Source organism: Enhydra lutris, unplaced genomic scaffold (genome assembly GCF_002288905.1).
Source record: "Enhydra lutris kenyoni isolate GAN:26980312 unplaced genomic scaffold, ASM228890v2 scaffoldscaffold9, whole genome shotgun sequence".
Taxonomy (NCBI): domain Eukaryota; kingdom Metazoa; phylum Chordata; class Mammalia; order Carnivora; family Mustelidae; genus Enhydra; species Enhydra lutris.
The window spans coordinates 60,459,366-60,473,603 of NW_019154093.1; the positions used below are offsets into that span (position 1 = coordinate 60,459,366).

At 36.6% G+C, this 14,238-nt stretch overlaps 1 protein-coding gene across 3 annotated transcripts in view; it reads left to right on the forward strand.

Annotated features, from left to right (window-relative positions):
• Positions 1-14,238, forward strand: part of LOC111143025 (ATP binding cassette subfamily D member 3) — an 84,600-nt gene that overhangs the window by 20,597 nt on the left and 49,765 nt on the right. For 2 of the 3 annotated variants that reach the window (XM_022496439.1, XM_022496440.1), the window contains exons 2-3: positions 4,921-4,957; positions 12,436-12,534. In XM_022496439.1, the coding sequence (XP_022352147.1) occupies positions 4,921-4,957; positions 12,436-12,534 (136 nt within the window). Of the gene's footprint in view, positions 1-4,920; positions 4,958-12,435; positions 12,535-14,238 lie in introns of those variants that run through there. The other variant, XM_022496441.1, reaches the window with a different exon arrangement.

Here is a 14,238-nt window from a genome sequence, read left to right on the forward strand (position 1 = left end):
TTTTTTTTTTTTTTTTTTTTTTTTTTTTTTTGGTGCAGCTTATACTGTGAGTCCAATTTAGCAAATCTTTGTTTAACTCAAGATTACAGTTTTTTTTTTTTCTGTTTCCTTTTTTCTCATAGTTTTAGCTCTTACGTTTAGGTTTGTATTCCACTTCAAATCAATTTTTTTTTGTATATGATGTGCAGCAAGTGTTGAGGTTAATTTTTTTTTACGTATCACACCCACTTGATCTGGTACTATTTGCTAAAAAGATTATTCTCTGCCCATTGAATTGCCTTAGCACCTTTGCCTTAAATGAGTTAGCTGTGTATGTGTGGGTCTGTTTCTGAACTCTTCTGTTCCTTTCATCTTTATTTGTACTCTAGTATCATACACTCTTGTTTATTGTAGCTTTATAATAAGCCTTGAAATGAGATACAATTCTTTAGACTTCGTTTTTTCCCAAAAGGTATGGATTATTCTAGGTCCTTTGCAATTATAAATGAATTTTAAAATAACCTTGTTACTCTGCAAAAAAGCCTGATGGGATTTTGATTGGGATTCCATTGAATTTCTAAATCAATTTGGGGAGAATTGACATGTTAACAATATTGAGTCTTCTGTGAACATGTTATATCTCTCTATTTAATCATCAGTGATTTCTCTGCAGTGTATTATAGTTTTCAGCATATAGGCCTTACACATCTTCTTTTTCTTTCCAAGTTTATTGTAAAATAATTACTGTTTTGGGTGCTTTTGTAAATGATATGCATAAAATTCTAATTTCCAATTATTCTTTTCCTATATGTAGAAATACAATTGATATTTGTATATTGTATCCTAGAACCTGGCTGAACTTGCTTAGCTTTTTTATAGATAGCTGCCTTAGGATTTTCTATATAGATGTTTATAGAATTTTCAATAAAGATAGTTTTACTTTGTCCTTTCAATTCTGTGTGCCTTTTATTTTTCTTACCTTTTTGCACAGTGTTTTCCAATAATAGTATTGAATAGAAGTAGTGAGAGTTGCTATCTTTGCCATATTCTGGATCACAGAGACTTAGAATTTCATTAATAAATACAATGATAGCTGTAGGGTTTTTTTTTTTTTTTTTCCTTAAGATTATTTGAGAGCAAGAGTGTGGGCTCGAGTAGGGGGTGGGTGCAGAGGGAGAGCAGGGAGCCTGACGGGGGCTCAGTCCCAAGACTCTGAGATCATGACCTGAGCCAAAGGCAGATGCTTAACCAGCTAAGCCACCCAGGTGCTCCATAGCTTAGGTTTTTATTAATGTCCTTTATCAGATTGAGGAAGTTCTTTTTATTCCTTGTTTGGTAAGAGTTTTTATGATGAATTGGTGTTAGATTTTGTCAAAGCCTTTCCTGTATATCTACTGATATGATCATACGGTTTTTTTTTTTAGACTGTTAATATGGGTGAATTATGGATTGATTTTCAAATGTTAACCTGATCTTTCATTTCTTGGGTAAATTCCTCCCATCCTATACTTTTAATAAATAGTTGGTTATTAGTCTTGTCTTTTTTTAATAATGTGTTTGCCAAAGAAAAAGAAGCTGGCACAAAGCACTTCTTGCATTATACCAAAATGCAGAGGTTGTCTTGAGGGTATGCACTTGTAGTTGTTTGAATTCTGAGTGAAACTAGCCTTTTACTTTATTTTTTTTTTTTTTGTGGAACATCATTTTTACTTGGAAGAATGACTAAATCACTGTAGTTATTTGGCCTTGAATATTGCAGACATTCTCTTGTAGTGCCCTTGAGGAAAAACAGTAGTGTTTGTTGCTGATGTTACAATTTAAGCTTTTATTTTTTTTATTTTTATTTATTTTTTTTTAATATTTTATTTATTTATTTGACAGAGAGAGATCACAAGTAGACAGAGAGGCAAGCAGAGAGAGGGAGGGAAGCAGGCTCCCTGCCAAGCAGAGAGCCCGATGCAGGGCTCGATCCCAGGACCCTGAGATCATGACCTGAGCCGAAGGCAGCGGCTTAACCCACTGAGCCACCCAGGCGCCCCCAATTTAAGCTTTTAAGTGATAATTAAAATTTGGAAAACTTGTCTCTGCTACCATGAGCTTGATAGCTTCCCCATGGTTAAGAGTTTCCTGATGATCTAGGTGGGAGTATTGACAAATGTAATTCTAAAAAATACTGCATAGTAAAATATATTACATTTGGAAAGTCTACTATACAACTCAGTGAATCATTATTTTCCTTTTTTTTTCTTTTTAAGATTTTATCTATTATTTGTCAAAGAGCGCACAAGCAGGGGAGTGGCAGGCAGGGGGAGAAGCAGACCCCCTGCTGAGCAGGGAGCTTGATGTGGGACTCAGTCTCAGGATCCTGGGATCATGACCTGAGCAGAATGCAGACACTTAACTGACTGAGCCACCTAGGCATCCTGAATCATTATTTTCCAACAGACTAATGCGTATTACAAAATTTTGTGTGGGCAAAAGATTAATTGGAAGTGTGATATAATACAGAACAATGGATTTTATTGTATAAGATACAAAGTTCATTGATAGGGTTTCAGACTGCATTGTGACATTATAGTATCAAGGAAGAATATCCACAGTTATGAAAATACTCCTGTTTTACAACTACATATCTCTATCACAATAATTAAAAAGAATTCAGACTCTCATAAAAAAACCCAGTTTTCTTCTATTAAGTCAGACATTAATGAGACTTTCTAAAATATAAAACAGTGCTACTTTCCTTACTAATTTTTTTTGTTTGGGAAAATATAGTTCTTTTTATAAAAAATTTATTTAACATGTAATATATGTATTATCCTTAAATGAATTTTGTTATGCCCTGAAGTGTAACAAGAAAACTGATGAGTAATGATTGTTGTAGATATTACAGATGACCTTGCCATTAGTGTGCGAATCAACAATACACTTTGAACATGTTGAATACCTTTATTTTAATGTATTTAGCTGATAAATTGATCTTTTCGGTAGCCAGAAGGAATACACAAGAGTAGAAGACATGTCTTGTTTGTTTCAAGGCTTTTTTAGTTTCATAGGATAAAAAAATACTGAATATTTGTTAGAATTGAATCTACTTACTAGTAGATCATGTTTTTGGAAGTAAATTAACTTCTCTCCAGTCTTTAGCATGACATTTCCAGTGAAAAAAATGTAACCCAATAATTAGGATTCTAGCATACTGTTCTAATTTATCCTAAAGGATCTATATATATTTATATAGTTAATGTCTTCAGTGTTGAGAACATCCATGGAAAACATTAAAGAATTCTTTAGAAAGAGGAATTCAGAAATCCTTATAAAAGGGGCTCATAATTAACTGCACATGCCTGAATATATATAAAGGAATTTTCTGAAACAGTTTTACAACCTCATAAAAACTTTAAAACAGATAAATAATCCTGTAATGCAGTTAAAAATAGAAAAAAAATAAACCCAAGCACTCTTAGAATAAGAGCATCTACTGAATTGTAATTAAGTTTGGCTTTCTATCCTTTTTCAGTGACCCTGGTATCTTATTACTGGAAGTGTTCATTCTACAGATTGTTGGAGCTCAACTAAGTGTTGAACATAGAGGGTTGAATAATATATGCCCCCAAGAGTAGACGTGAAGTTGTGCTACCCAGATTCTCCTTCAAAGAAGGGCCTACTGTCCAGCTGAAAGGAGTTGGATCACCAAGTAACCCTTTCTGGACACATCTTAAGGTCTGCCTTAGCTGCAGAGCCACCTTCCCTGAGCTCATGACCTCCCTGGAGCAGCATGGGTTTGTAGACTGAGCAAGATAAAGATAAAAAGATCTGGCTGTTTCAGCCTTTCACAGACTACTCTGATGGACAATACTTGCTATAGGGCTTCCTGCCTGATTGAAATTTTACTGGGCCTGCTTCACAGTTTTAGCTTTCCTTGCCTTCATTTCATAGGTGTTAGTCCCCAGTAAACATTTTGTATCCCAGGTACTACCTCATGTTTATTTTGGAGAGACCAACCTGCAATAGCTCCTGATCTCATGAAACTGACTTACTGGGAGGAAATATCAATCAAACAGGAGATTTAAAATGATATCAATGTTGTATAGAAGCGTAGGGTGCTACAGTAGTGTGTTATAAAAAGAACCTAAGCCTGGTTGTTACATTGTTTAGGGAGGTAACCTGGATTAGTGGTCAGACCTGGGTACAGTTGCCAAATTAATCACTTTGAGTAGCATGAACCATACCACTAACCAAGCCAGTTTTAAAATTTGTAATGTGGAATGACACCTGGTCTTCCCTGCTTTAGGCTACTAACCTGGGCTTGCTCACATGGCTAGGAGAAGAGTCCCAGCAGCAAGAGAGAGAAGGCCCAATGCACATTTTTCAAGCCCTTGCTTGCATCAGTTTGCTATATCCCATTGACTGAAGCAGTTCACATGGCCAAACCTTGATTCAAAGATAGAGAAATAGACTCCACCTCTCCCTGGGGAAATTTGTAAAATGAGTGTATGTGTATTAAAAATTACTAATTTGATGCTTGATATAGTAGTAGTTAATATTTATTAGGCACTTTCTATAAATAATATTGAGTAAGGGACAAGTGGATTATTTTATTTAATATATTCTTTTTTTTTAAGATTTTACTTATTTTTGGGGGAGAGAGAGCGAGCGAGTGAGCATGAGTGGGGGGAGGGGCAAAGGGAGAAGCACACTCCTGAGCAGGTAACCCAACGCCTGACTCAATCCCAGGACCCAGGATCATGACCTGAGCTGAAGGCAGATGCCTAACCAACTGAGCCACCCAGGTGCCCTATATTTAATATATTCTATCTCTGTATGATGTGAAAAAGAAAGAATTCACTTGGAGAATTTGGTGTATTCTTCTGATATCTTAAAATAATTTTTATGATGGGAACAGTTTGCAAATAAAGCTCTCTTTTCTTTTCTCTACAGTAAGAAAAATGGAAAACCACCATTACAGAACAATGAGGTAAAATTTTAAGTACTTGTCTCTTTGGGATTTCATGTATTTATTTTATTTATTTTGTTACATAATTTTGAAGTTTTATTTATTTATTTTAGAGATAGAAAAGAGCCCATGCGTGAGCATGGTGGGGGAGCAGAGGGAGAGAATCTTCAAGCAGCCTCCCTCACTGAGTGCAAAGCCCCCTAGGGGCTCAATCCCAGACCCATGAGATCATGACATGAGCTGAAACCAAGAGTCAGAGGCTCAATATACTAAGCCACCCAAGTGCTCCTTGTTACATAATTTTGAATCATAATTTTAGAATTAGAAGGGAACTTAACTATTATTATCTTTACTCCACTGTGTATTATAGCAGTTCTTTTTGAAATAGGATTCCTTGATAGGTGACTTCTAGTATTTACTTGAATCTGTTCATTTGATGAAGAAGTACCACTAGGAGGCAACCATTACCGTATTAGTTCTAGCCCATGATGAGATTAATCTTCCCGTCTGCCCTCTTAGTGATTGATTCTATTGTTGTCTTTGTAGCCACATAGGACAGGACTGCTCTATTTTTTCTAATTGACTCTCATATTGTTTGAAGATAGTTGTATCTTCTGAGTCTTTTTTTTTCCATGCTAAGCAGCCCCTCATTCCTTCAAGTGTTTCTTTTTTTTTTTAAAGATTTTATTTATTTATTTGACAGACAGAGATCACAAGTAGGCAGAGAGAGAGGAGGAGGAGACAGGCTTCCCGCTGAGCAGAGAGCCCGATGCAGGGCTCGATCCCAGGACCCTGGGATCATGACCTGAGCCGAAGGCAGAGGCTTTAACCCACTGAGCCACCCAGGCGCCCCTTTCAAGTGTTTCTTAATCTGTCATGGTTTCCAGTCATTTTTCAATTCTGTATACATTTTTCTGGACCTATACTGCTTATTTTCACTAGACATTATTTTTAGTCTAGAACATAGTTGTCCAGATGTGGTCTGACTAGGATGGAACACATCAGCACTATTACAAATATCTTGTTATGAAAGCCATATTGCTGAAATTCAGCCTAAAATTGCTTTTATTTCTTTAGCCCTAACTGCTGTTTACATTGAGTTGAGTTATTATAAATTATTACCTTAAAGTATCTGATGAACAACTCTGTTGGCAGATTGCCTATAACTGTATTCATTAGTTGATATCTTTCTTTCTTTCTTTCTTTTTTTTTTTAAAGATTTTATTTATTTATTTGACAGAGATCACAAGTAGGCAGAGAGGCAAGCAGAGAGAGAGAGGAGGAAGCAGGCTCCCTGCCGAGCAGAGAGCCCGATGTAGGGCTCCATCCCAGGATCCTGAGATCATGACCTAAGCTGAAGGCAGAGGCTTAACCCACTGAGTCACCCAGGCGCCCCTCTTTCTTTCTTTTTTAATAACGACTTTTACTGAGATGTAGTTCAAAGACCATAAAATTTATCCATTTAAGAATACAATTCAGTGGTTTTAGTATATTCACAAAAGAGTTGTGTGGCTAACTAATTTTAGAAGATTTTCATCTTCCCAAAAAGAAATTCCATGCCCATTAAAAATCACTCCTTATTGCCCTCTTTTCCTAGTCCTTAGTAACCAGTAATCTGCTTTCTGTTTCTATGATTTGCCTACTTCAGACATATTCTATAAAAAGAGTCAGATAATATGTGGTCTTTTGTCCCTGGCTTTAACTTAGCATGATGTTTTTAAGGTTCATTTGTGTTGTTGCGTATATCAATACCTCATTTCTTTTTATTACCAAATAATATTCCTTTGTATAAATTGACCACATTTATCCATCTGTCAATTGAGGGAAATTTAGGTTGTTTTCATTTTTAGGCTATTATGAATAAGGCAGCTATGAACATTCATATGCAGGTTTTTGTGTGAACCTGTGTTTTCATTTCTTTTGGTATATACCCCGGAGTGGAATTGCTGTTTCGTATGGTAACTCACTTGATTTCTTTTGAATAAACATTAGTTTATTCCTATATATGGCAGCTTATTGGAGCTGTACTATTAGTCTATACTCTAGTATGTCTGTACTGTTAGTGTAATTTTGAATGTAATTCTAGCATCTAGTATGTTAGGTAGAAGGCATTATCCATAATTTAAATTGGCCTTCTCTTTTTTCCTCACGATTGCTGATAATATTGACTGTGTAAAGGACCAAAGAAATGACTCTGGCATCTCTTAATTTTGTTTGAGTGCTTATTTTTGGCTATGGTTTATTTGGTTATGATTATATCCAACATAGCAAAATCTGGTTCATATTTCTTATTAAGGACCACAGTAATTTTATAAGAAACATCAAACCCTTGAGTAATTTATTAATTCATTTATTAAGTCATTCTCTCAACAAATACTGATCGAGCCCTCCTAAATGCCTAGTTATTGGTTTTGGCTCTGGGTGTATAGCAGATATAAATATAAGTCCCTGCCCCTGTGGAGCTTAGAGTATACATGTCAGTGAATATCCTTAAACAAGAAGAAAATGGAATGAGTTGGACATGACTTATTCCTAGGAAACTTCCAGTGTTTAGTGTCTCTTAGATCTTTCTACATCCTCCATATAATGTCTGTTCTCTGAATATCGTGGAGATTGATAAGAAAATTGCTGTTCTTTGGTTTCTGTGATCTTTTTCTCTGGCTTTGAAAAATGGGACAAGGGATGCTTTTCTTCTTGTCTGACATATCTCCATCTTCATAATCTCTCTTACCTAAATTATATCTGAGTAATCAAACCTTAATTATCTTAGTTATAGCTACCATCTGCATATTATCAAATCTTCAAGTTCTAGGGTATCATTAAAACTTGTCAGTACAACCAAATTCATCCAGTGATTTTTTTTTTAAAAGATTTTATTCATTTATTTGACAGACAGAGATCACAAGTAGACAGAGAGGCAGGCAGAGAGAGGGGGAAGCAGGCTCCCTGCTGAGCAGAGAGCCTGATGCAGAACTCGATCCCAGGACCCTGAGATCATGACCTGAGCTGAAGGCAGCGACTTAACCCACTGAGCCACCCAGGCGCCCCAGTGATTTTTTTAATTCTATTTTTTGTACAGCTTCTTTTAGCATATACTTATTTGCTTATTGCATAGTGTGAGCAAGATAACTTTAGGTTAGATTAAATTTTGGACAAAAACAAGATATAATATGGTATACTTATAGCACATTTGCAGAATTTATAGGAAGTGAATGTACATACACATATACACATATATGCTAAAATGAAATCTGGTAGGATTATGTGCCAGATATTAACAGTTGGTATCTCTAAATGGTAGGTATAGGCTCCTTATTTTTGCTAATCAGAATTTTCTAATTTTTCTATAGTTAATATGTTATTTATGAGGGCAGACAGATAAAAAGGGAATTTTTTTTATTGAACTTTTTTATAATGTTTGGTGAGATGGTAAAATTTTCACAAGACATGAGATTTAGGAAGGAGAGGAAGATTTAATAGAGTTAGTAATGTAAAGAGGTAGTGGACTGGATTTAAAAATACTTAATTTTGATGGCAGTATACATGATATAAAATTCAAAATAAACACTGCTGGGGAACTGTAAACTTAGATGGGGAACTTAGCATTCCTGTGCGTATTTTATACTGATGAGGTGTATGTATGTTTGTATATCTTTTAGAATAATTTTTTTAAAGATTTTATTTATTTATTTGACAGAGAGAAAGAGATCACAAGTAGGCAGAGAAGCAGGCAGAGAGAGAGGGGGGAAGCAGGCTCCCCACTGAGCAGAGAGCCTGATGCGGGGCTTGATCCCAGGACTCTGAGATCATGACCTGAGCCTAAGGCAGATGCTTAACCCACTGAGCCATCCAGGTGCCCCAATCTTCATAAACCATATAGGTAGAATTATTTTGCTTATTAAATTTTTATAAGTTGATCATGGTATGTATCATTCTACTTTCAGCATATTTTTTAGGTCCTATGTTAATGTTTATGTCGATAGCTGTAGATCTAGTCAGTTTAACGGTTTGACAGAATTCTGTTGTATAAATAGGAGCTGCTTCCTTTTTTATTGTGTAGAATTTTCATCTCATAAATTTTGTATAGTTTACATAATTTCATTATAGATGCATATTTAGGTTTTTGATTTTTATGATAGTATAAATAGTGTGCAGATGTTTTTCATTTATGTATTTAGGCATATATGCAGGAATTCCAGTAGGATAAGCACCTTAAAGTAAATTTGCTGAGTTATTTTACAGTCTATGTGCGTTTTACATTTTGATAAGGCACCTGGTGGCCCACTTGGTTAAGCAACTGCCTTCGGCTCAGGTCATGATCCTGGAGTCCTGGGATCCGAGTCCCACATCGGGCTCCCTGCCTGGCAAGGAGTCTGCTTCTCCCACTAACCTCTCTCCTCTCATGCTCTCTCTCTCTCTCAAATAAATAAGAAAAATAGTTTTAAAAAACCATGATGATAGGTGCTATTATAAATCTACCTAATAGTTGTGTTGATTTACACTTTCTCCAGCAATGTACAGGAATGCTTATACTCTTGTCAGCGCCATATGGCTTTTTATTTGTTGTTTCAAAGGTCTCTTTCAGTCCATTCTAGTTCATCTCACCTTTCTAAGTGGATTGACACATCAATAGGAACTTCTCTTTTCCCTTTGAGCTTGTTGCCTCCTGAATGTTAGGTACATTATTTTCTGGTTGCAGTATTTCTTTAACTATTTAAATGGTCTTTATATAATGATTTGCTTTTTCTGTAGTTTATATTTTAAATTTATATTCTCAAAGTGTTTTTTAAAAATTTTTAAAGAAATACTGGAAAGTTCACAGGTAGAGGAAAGTCAATTGTGAAATTAAAATGAATTCATTGGAGAGGCTAGTAGTGTTTATGAAATGTACTGTCTCTGTAGGTACTCTCCTTTAGATTTGGTTTCAGATAATGAATTTTATTATGTGTCAGGAATGGTAGAGTGTCATGGTATTTCTTCATCCTTTCTGAGCCAGCCTTCTAGTCCAGGTGTTTCTTTGCAGAATATGCTGTAATGACTTTAGGAAACATATTTGCAATTCCTTCATGGCTTGAAAGGTAATGGAAATCAAGTCAGGCTTTCAGACAGTTTGTGATTTAGAAGTGATGACAATAGGAATAGAAATAAAAGAGGAGGAAGAATTACATAGCATGTAGCAGTTAATATTTTAAATTCCTTCAATGTGACTTTCTTATAACTTTTTTTAAACCTTCTTCATTGTTTTCCCTAGATCATTTCTTGAAAGCAGCTAGAAGCTAGAAATAGGTAATCCTCTGTTTAAGTCAGAAGGTGGCCATTTTATTTATTATTACTCAGTCTATTCAAGGGTGTTCATTACATGTGCAGTGAGGTGAGGTAGGAAGGCAGTGATAGGAAAAACTTGAAAGTAGAAATTTAATTTTCTTTTTTTTAAAGGTACTTGGTATCTGTTGCCTTGTCTTTATTTTCTTCCTGTATTTTCTCGGTTTGGGGAATTAAAAGGGGGGATTTTGGTTGAAGTTGTAGCGTTTGGCTTGAGGAAAATAGGCTGAAGTAAATATACTGTGAGTAGTGCTTTTGGCCTGTTTCAATTTCTGGTGTGTTTCTGTCATTCAAAACAGTGCCTGGGACTGTGTTCCTGTCATTCAGAAGAGTGCTTGGGGGACGCCTGGGTGGCTCAGTGGGTTAAGCCACTGCCTTCGGCTCAGGTCATGATCCTGGGGTCCTGGGATCGAGTCCCGCATCGGGCTCCTTGCTCGGCAGGGAGCCTACTTCCTCCTCTCTCTCTGCCTGCCTCTCTGCCTGCTTGTGTGTACTCTCTCTCTCTCTGACAAATAAATAAAATCTTTAAAAAAAAAAAAAAAAAAGGAAGAGTGCTTGGGAATATTTATTGAATGAATGAAGGAACACATGCATGTGTGACTGAAATAACTGGGCCTCTAATTCAGTAGGATGAGGTTTGCAACCTTCATAAGGTTTCAAAGACCTGAACTCTGTTACAAGAGTTATAGGATAGACTGATTCTTACCTTAGTCTTCTGATCTAACTCTACACACACAATGCCTTCTGACTTCTTGATCTATGATTCTGTAATGCATTCAGTGCCTGTTAGGATCATATAAATATAAAGCACTTAGCAAAGTGACCTATAGATGGTAGCTTATTATTATTCTAATTCAGTATACAAACTAGTCATTTATCTAAGGAACCTAGTCAGGTTCCTCAACTTAGATAAAACTTACACTAAAGTTTATCTAATTATAGAATTTACTAAACCATGGGTATTTATCAGGTGCATAGTATTTAACAAATAAGTGAATTGTGATTATAGGAGTTGGGGGAGGGTCTCGATAGGGGGATCGCATCCTTCTCGTGTCTGTTGCCTGTTGCAAGAAGTTTCTCCTGTATGTTCTTCTAAACAGTTCAGGTGTAATAAAGTAAATAGCCTCTAACATATCCAAGTTATGTCACTTTTTCTTATTCCTTCAAAAGAAATGTCTGAGGGTGATAAGATTAATTACTGCTCTTAAGTTTCTCTGGTAGTTTCCCACTACACTGACTAAATAAACTTTAAATCTTTACTGTGGTTTCAAGGGTCTGTCTTTTGCAGGTCCTGTCAACCTCTTCAGCTTCTCTCATTTTTATTCTCTTTATTTTAGCAGTTCTACTGTCTTGTTCTTCAGTGTGTGCACTAAATTTACTCTCGACACTTGGTTTTGTGCTTGATGTTTCCTGTGCTTGACTACCTTCCTTCCCTGAGGTTATCACATGGCTTCACTTTATTTTTGTCTCAGCTTAAATATCACCTCCCCAAAGAACTCTGGCTTGTCATCCTGTCTGAATCAGTCTTTTGCTCATGCCCCTGCCTAGTGTATCTGTAACAACTTATTGGTTTATTTTCAGCTGTATTTATCCTGCTAGAATGTGAGCTGTAGGAGTGAAGAAACCTTGTCTGTCTTTGAGTTTATGAAGAAGAGAGAGTGAATTGGTAGATTGCATACTGGAAATGCTAAATGCTAAATCTAGGAATCTAAATGTTTCCAGTAATTACTATCAGGAAAATTCCTGTTCAGGATTTTAAAAACATTCTGCTGTTAATCAGGAAGTGGATAATAAACAGTCAGTAAGTACTTGACATTTCTTAGCTGTCTCTCTGATTCATCTTCTGCTACCATCCCTTGCTTATAGTTCCAGTCAGACCAGCCATTTTGTTGCTTCTCAAGCAATTAAATGAGCTTATACCTTGGCATTTTGCACTTGCTGTTTCTTCTGCTTGCAGTATTCATCTCCCAGATTTTCGCTTGGCCCCAGAACTTCTCACTTCTTTATTTAGTTTTTGATAACATCTTATTTTCTTGAAAGTATGTTTGAAGAGCAGTGCAAGTTTGTACTCTCTAAATGCAATATCCATTTTGATAGTTGTTATTATTGACTTAGGTGAAATGTGGTTCTTTAATATTTCTTGTTATAAATATCTTAATTTTTTTGTTTTAATGTAGAAAGAGGGGAAAAAAGAGCGAGCTGTGGTGGACAAGGTGTTTTTTTTAAGACTCACACGGATTCTGAAAATCATGGTTCCTAGAACATTTTGTAAGGAGGTAAGTCTTGAATTATAATGTTAAGTGTCTAACTTTTAAGCTTACGTGAGATCAGAACAATAAAATTATAAAGCTTTTGTTATACTACAGATCAGATGTTTTTTGTGTAGGTAATAAAGACTACTAAATTTTTTTCTTTAAGTTGTCTATTATCCTTGCAAGTACCCTTGTTGTTTGGTGCCAGATTTTAAATAGTTTCCTCTTGTTTATGAAATAGGATTTCATTATATTTTATGTGAAATATTAGACTACTTCAGTGCAGCTACTCTAAATGGTGTTGTTTTATTATAACTAAGTTCTATTAATAAAAACAAGATTAAATTTAGAAAGACAAACCTTTTTATTACATTGAGATCTTCATAAGTCACATTGATATGGAATACGTTTGAAGGTTGTTCTTTCATATTTGATTAAATATGTTTTGAGATACCCAGAATGATATATGAATTCTTCCAGTGTTTTCAGGAGGTGAGCTGGTTTTAGGAATAAAGTTTTTATTATCGTTTCCTTTGCCCTTTTATCAAGATTATCTTTATCATTATCTGAGGAGTATTTTTAATGTTTAAAAAATAAGATAGGGGAGGAGTCAAGATGGCGGAGAAGTAGCAGGCTGAGACTACTTCAGGTAGTGGGAGATCAGCTAGATAGCTTATCTAAAGATTTCAAACACCTACAAATCCAACGGGAGATCGAAGAGAAGAAGAACAGCAATTCTAGAAACAGAAAATAAACCACTTTCTGAAAGGTAGGACTGGCGGAGAAGTGAATCCAAAGTGACAGGAAGATAGACCGCATGGGGAGGGGCCGGCTCCCGGCAAGCGGCGGAGCAACGGAGCACAAAATCAGGACTTTTAAAAGTCTGTTCCGCTGAGGGACATCGCTCCAGAGGCTTAAGCGGGGTGAAGCCCAGGCGGGGTCAGCGGGGCCTCAGGTCCCGCAGGGTCACAGAAGGATCGGGGGTGTCTGAGTGTCGCAGAGCTTACAGGTATTAGAACGGGGAAGCCGGCTACAGAGACAGAGCCGAGGAGTGAGCTCTCAGCTCGGCGTTACCTTGAACCGGTCGCAGGCTCGGTCAGCTCTGAGCACGGCCGGAGGCCAGGGTGACGGGAGTAATTGGGCGCTGTTCTCTGAGGGCGCACTGAGGAGTGGGGCCCCAGGCTCTCGGCTCCTCCAGGCCGGAGACGGGGAGGCTGCCATCTTCATTCCCTCCCAACGGAACTCTACGGAAAGCGCTTAGGGAACAAAAGCTCCCGAAAGCAAACCCTGCAAACCCGAGCGGATTATGCAACCCGGCCCCAAGTAAGGGCGGTGCAACTCCGCCTGGGGCAAAGACACTTGAGAATCACTACAACAGGCCCCTCCCCCAGAAGATCAACAAGAAACCCCGCCAGGACCAAGTTCACCTACCAAGGAGTGCAGTTTCAATACCAAGGAGTGCAGTTTCAATACCAAGGAGAACAGCGGAATTCCAGAGGAGGAGAAAGCAAAGCACAGAAGTCATGGCTTTCTCCCCATGATTCTTTAGCCTTGCAGTTAATTTAATTTTTTTTTTCAATTTTTTTTTCTCTTCTTCTGCTAAATTTTTTTAACTTTTACCGTTTTCTTTTTTAACGTTTTCTAAATAGTTTATCTAATATATATATATATATATTCCTTTTTATATTTTTCTTTATCGGTTTTCTTTTTTTAATTTTTTTTTTTTTT